The 6,000-nt window shown below is 44.2% G+C and overlaps 1 protein-coding gene across 4 annotated transcripts; it reads right to left on the reverse strand.

Moving 5' to 3' along the window:
• Positions 1–3,747: 3,747 nt before the first annotated feature.
• LOC100281170 (loricrin) lies at positions 3,748–5,704 on the reverse strand. Of its 4 annotated transcripts, none has more exons than NM_001367874.1 (3): positions 5,599–5,677; positions 4,570–5,481; positions 3,748–4,461 (listed from the first exon to the last, which is right to left on the reverse strand). In NM_001367874.1, exons 1-3 carry the CDS (start codon positions 5,600–5,602, stop codon positions 4,247–4,249), a joined length of 1,131 nt encoding a protein of 376 aa, NP_001354803.1. In that variant the 5' UTR covers positions 5,603–5,677; the 3' UTR covers positions 3,748–4,246. The 4 variants fall into 4 exon arrangements, with proteins under 4 accessions (NP_001354803.1, XP_008654904.1, XP_008654907.1 ...); XM_008656682.2 differs by having other exon boundaries at positions 3,780–4,461; positions 4,570–5,484; positions 5,599–5,704; XM_008656685.3 differs by having other exon boundaries at positions 3,780–4,458; positions 5,599–5,700.
• Positions 5,705–6,000: the final 296 nt, after the last annotated feature.

Consider the following 6,000-nt stretch of genomic DNA (forward strand, 5'->3'; position numbering starts at 1 on the left):
ATAAAAGGTACTCTCTGTAAACTCATGAATAAATACCTGATCCACTGCCTTCGTCTAGGTCTATGAATGTCGAGAGATACACTGGATCTAGAAGAAATGCAGATGACCTAATATCGGGGCTCCTGAACAAAAGATAGATGAAATGAGCGACGCAATAAGCAGATTAGAGAGATGTATAATCGGATACAAATCACACATTTAGATGAAGAATAAGGGTTACAATCAAATCCACTTCAATCAACGAAAAATGCTTCAAGAATCGACGGAAAACACGATGTATTTCAAGTTGGATTACCTGGAACTTCTGGGAAAGCATTGGACGCTCTTGAATCGGGCTCCAATGCTCGAAGATTGAAGGAGCTCAGCTGGATTGGAGCGGCGCTGGATTGGAGCGGCGAAAATCGCCTGACGAGTCGCCTCAGACGAAAGGAAAGACTGCGCGACCACTGGGGTTTTCTTCCTATCGACGCGGGTTTGCCTGAGTTGATTGCGCGAAGACGGTTTTAGAAACTGGAAACGTGGGAGACGTGGCTGGGCTGACGGGGGAAACGGTGTAACGGCGCCGTGAGTGGGAACTGTTGACCCGGTGTGGTTCAACCCAAATGAGCATATTGACTAGCCTGGGCTTCCTCTATTATTGGAAGCCCATGACTCTTAATATATAAACTATATATATATATCTATACTACTTATTAAGAAGGTAAGAGTAGTCTGCCGTTCTGCCCTCCCCGTTCCGCGCGCAGAAAAAAAAATCAAATCGTGACTGCCCAACGATCGAACCTTGGATCTATTGAGAAGAATGTCTAGCCTTCCACCCTCTAGCCAACATGACTCATGTTGAATTGTGTACAACTTCAACTAAGACGTCTTTTATGTTTAACCCACCGTCATGCTCACTGAGTCTAGAAAAACATTTATAGCTTGGCCCCTGATCTTTCTGGATTTGGGACCCAGTCCAGGAAATAAAGAAAATAGGGAAAAGGAGTTTAGAAATTGATTTTTAGTTTAAAAATAATTGCAGAAACTCATTTAATTCATGGAAATTTCATATTAAATCCAAATTAGTTCATTCCAATTTCTATAATTCTGTAATATTATTTTTATCACATAATACCTCTGTTTTATCATGAAAACAACAATAAAAATGATTTCCTAATTAATCCTATATCAAATACATAGAAACTTTGGAAATTCGTAATTTCCCCATTTTAATTCCAAATTGAATCGATCCAGTTGTGTCAGTCTCGTATGAATATTTACTACGCAGTAACAACATTGATTATACCATGTTTCATACTTTTATAATTAGATATTTATTTATCCTATGTTAATTGGGTTAATCTATGTCTATTGGATTAATTTATTTAATATATTAATATAGTATTCTAACTTTATGGTTATACGATGTTTGACCATTAGTCTTGCAAACACACACTTACCTTTTTGTTTAAGCAAAAGTGTATGGTGGTACGTGTCCGATGACTAACGATGTACAAGAGAATTTCTTCCGGTATGTGTGAAACGTGCTCTCCAATAATGAGACCATACAAATCGTGATATATATCAAAGTCTGCATGATACTGATGGTTGCAATGTAGTGGTGAAACAGATAGATTATAAATAACAAAATTTATGTATGGCCAGAATCACAAATTGATTATGAAACATTTTCTCATAACGGTATAACACATATTTTGTATATAAGTTATCGTAGTATACTGGTATTATATATTCCCGTTGCAACGCACGGGCATTCAGCTATCATGTATAGAAGTCTGCACGGTACTGTTGGTTGCAATGTAGTGATGAAATAGTTAGATTGAAATAACAAAATTTATGTATGGCTAGGATCACAAATTAATTACGAAACATTTTCACATAACAGTATAACACACATTTGTTCATAAGTTATCATGATATTAAATGTTTCCATTGCAACGCACGGGCACCCACATATATGTGTTTATGTCTACATCTATGACAGGAAACACATCTACTACATCTCTCTCCAAGCTCACTTGCTACCATTGCACAATGCGTAGTAGTAGATAAGTATCACCGATATTCTTGAATTATATTTTTGGATGGAGGTAATATTATTTAAAGAAGAGCTTTGCATGCTATTTCTTTTGTTTGAATAATGCATTATACTTAAATTCCCTTTTTTGCATGTGTGAAATTTTTTCATCGTAATATTTTTTTCCATGGATCAGACTTGTGAGTCATTTTCATAAACCAACGCCAAGCATGAATCCATGTTTCCTACTTCAAACCCCGAACAAACTCCATGAGCAGGAGGCACTCGCGTTGTCGTCGCTCATCGATGACGAGAAGAAGCTTGGCGACTGTCAGTTCGACCTCTAAAAGCAGTCTTACGTGGTCGCATGCGCCACTGTGTACGACAAGCTCCCGCGAAGCCGCCGCTTGGACGCGGTCCAGAGCAGCTGCACCGCGCTGTCCATCGTTAAGCAGGGGGGCCTCATGGTTGTCGCCAACGTCGACGACTCTCGGGTTGTTCTGGACACCGCATCCGACGACGACGCCATCACGCCGTCCAGCTCATCGTCCACCTGAAGCCCAACCTGCCACGTAAGTCGCTACTGACCGGACATGAATTCTTGTGCGTTGGGACGATGGACGTTGCTGACGTTGTGTGAGTGTCCTCGAACATGATGTATGTAGTGGAATAGCGCATCCGGTGGTGCAACGGCCAGGGGTACTACCTTGCTGATGAGCCCGAGGGTGCACTTCGTTTGGCAGCCCAACCAAGAGTCATCGGTACTTGTCATGTCGCGTGCGTTTGACGACTACTATATCGAGGATTGTGGTGTCATCTTGGCGCCGGAGGTGACACAGAGGAGGATCGACAACAGGGACCAGTTCGTCATCCTCGCCACCGTCGGGTAGCTTTTGTGCCGGCCTGCCTTTAATTCTCTTCGCAAACACATACACACTTACCTTTTTGTTTAAGCAAGAGCATATGGTGGTGCGTGTCTGATGACTAACGATGTAGGAGGGAATTTTTCCGGCATGTGTGGAACGTGCTCTCCAATGATGAGACCATACAAATCGTGGCATATATCGAAGTCTGCATGATACTGATGGTTGCAATGTAGTGGTGAAATAACTAGATTAAAATAACAAAATTTATGTATGGCTAGGATTATAAATTGATTATGAAACATTCTCATAACAATATAACACAGATTTTGTATATAAGTTATCGTAGTATACTGGTATTATATATTCCCGTTGCAACGCAACAGGCATCCAGCTAGTATATATATATGGACATAAAAGTCTAGATCTAAAACGACTAGTATTTTGGGATATTTTGGGACGGAGGAAGTATGTATTTTTCCTCCTCGTTTGCTTACGCTATTAATTTATTTTATATTTTCTACATATTTATATTTTTGTCGTTTTCAAAATTTTATTTCTGTTTTTCTTCTTTATTAATCTAGCCTATCTAATCACTTAATTAATTTTCTGTTTTTACTAACTATATTTCATGAGATGATATTGTATGAAGAACGATTGTTGTGCCAGCAAGTCCTGGGTGTAAGCATACAAGCGAGTCTTCTAGTCCTTTAAATCATAATTTAACCGTAGATGCCATCGACTGTACGTAGTAGGGGCTTTTGGTTTTGTCTAGCACTCAATAATTCATCAAGTGGTTTCCCAGTCGGCTTAGCAGTTAGCACCAACCATAACATAGGCAGCACAAGTGGGTTAGCTCGACGGTCTCAGTCAGCATCAGTATAATTATTATTCAGCGATTGATACATAAAAAAGATGGGTATCTTATTACGAGCAGAACGCTAGAGATTGGTTTACATACGTATATATACTTCCTCCATTCTTGAATATTTGTCGTCCGCTAGTTTATTTTTAAACTAAAACGCGACAAATAAAAAAGAACGAGGACGAGAGTACATAATTACATACATACTTGCTTACATGCATCTTGCAAGATAGAGCTAGGTCTTCGTAGCTAGCTAGGATATGAAGAAGGGGTATATAATTATATATCACGCTGCTAATTGAGGAGTACAGTAGGTAGCTGGTAAACATGCATATCACACTAGCTAAGGGTGTACGTACTGCACCATGCATGCAGATGTGCAGCGTAACAAACTTTATTTAATCAGTAGGCACGTATGCACGTATTAGCCATCCATGCATGCATATATGCATCAGGCCGGGCGTGTACGTACTGCGTCATGGTATATATATATGCTTGTAGTTAGAATTTGCCATGGAGGTGAGCGTAGTGCTTAAACTTGCCCTCGTTTCGGAGCGTGTACTTGCCGTTGCCCGCGTAACTACCAGCACCGCCATGGCCGCCGCCGTATCCGCCGTGGTATGCTCCATAGCCAGCATAAGCACCGGCGGGAGGTGCTGGCGCTGGCCACCCCATGTGCGCCCCGCCATAGCCGCCCCCGCCGTGATAGCCGCCTGCTGGTATGCAAATGCATTGGTGACATGCATGTAGATACGCCGTGTGTTAGCCAGCTGCCAGCCTCATTCACCGAACAGGTAGCACTCAACACGGTGCGTACGACGTACCTTGGTATGGCGGTGGAGGATAGCCGCCGCCGCCGCCGCCATAGTAGCCACCCTCACCACCGCCCCAACCCGGGTGAGGGTACCCATACGGCGGCTGTTTTTGAGGAGGTACGTCTGTGGCCGGAGGCTTGTTGCCCTCATGCTTGGGACTCGCTTTCGGCTTCCAAGCAGCCACGTCCTGCTTGTTGGTCTCTTTGCTACCTGCATGATCTGGTGGTGGTTCCCGCTGGTTCTCTGCTGGTTGCGGCTTCTTGTCCACTTCCTGGCATGAAGGAGGAGGCTTCTGCTGTGATGGAGGGTGTCGTTCATCACACTCCACGGGACGAGCAGGAGGGTAGCCTGGCGGCGGCTGCTGCTCTCGAGGAGGAGGGCGCCCATCGTCCCATCCTCCACGTTCAGGAGCAGGATACCCACCACCACCACCACCACACGCTGGTGGGTTTTGAGGATACCCGCCGTCGCCGCCGCCACCATACGCTGGTGGGTTTTGAGGATACCCACCACCACCATACGCTGGTGGGTTTTGACGATACCCGCCGCCGCCGCCACCACCATACGCTGGTGGGTTTTGAGGATACCCGCCGCCGCCGCCGGCGCCAATGTCACCACCATACGCTGGTGGCTTCTGATGAGCATGGTACTCATCGTACGCCCCGCCGTACGCCGGCGGCGGATGATTCCGAGGAGGAGTGCTCCATTTGTATGCGTATCCACCAGCAGACGATTGATGGTGATATGCTGGAGGACCGCCGCCAGCAGCAGCAGCTCCTCCGTGCGCATGCACGTTGTATACGTATCCAGCAGCACCGTAGTGCTCCGCCGCCGCCTCCTGTTTCTTGCCCCCGTCGCTCATGTCCATGCTGTGCATGTACTGGCCAATTTTCCCAGTGAACTGTGGTCCCCATTGCATCCCTGCTAGCTTAGCAGCCAAACAAATCAGACAAGAACGGCTCTTCACGCTAGCTGATTAATTTATGACGCTATTATTGAGCAAGAGGAAACAGTAGATTTATTGGAGATGGTCGTTACCCATATCGAGGAAGAAATCTGGAGGAAGCTGCAGCTAGCAGCCGACCGACCTGCCGGCCGGTATATGTCTTGGTCTTGGAGGCCGGTGCTGTGATGGAGGACAGGACAGAGTAGCCGCTAGCCATATTTATACAGGCGATCGAGATTAAGGAGTCCGGCTGCAAAGGGATCTCGTATGCAGTGAGATTCGCGAGGCTGGCCCCATCATTCACCGCACATTAATTAATTAGTTTCTTTGTTTGGGGAGGATATATATATATATATATATATATATATATATATATATATATATATATATATATATATATATATATATATATATATATATATATATATATACTCCCTCCAGTGCAGTAAAGGTAGTCGTTTAGGACATGATTGTGCATACCAAGGAATGATTAA

Source organism: Zea mays, chromosome 8 (genome assembly GCF_902167145.1).
Source record: "Zea mays cultivar B73 chromosome 8, Zm-B73-REFERENCE-NAM-5.0, whole genome shotgun sequence".
NCBI lineage: Eukaryota > Viridiplantae > Streptophyta > Magnoliopsida > Poales > Poaceae > Zea > Zea mays.

Bases quoted from the DNA above. Each gene is read 5' to 3' on its own strand.
- LOC100281170 (XM_008656682.2), bottom strand. The intron at 4,462-4,569 runs GTACGTCGTACG...TTTGCATACCAG, and splicing joins TCCTCCACCGCCATACCAAG to CAGGCGGCTATCACGGCGGG.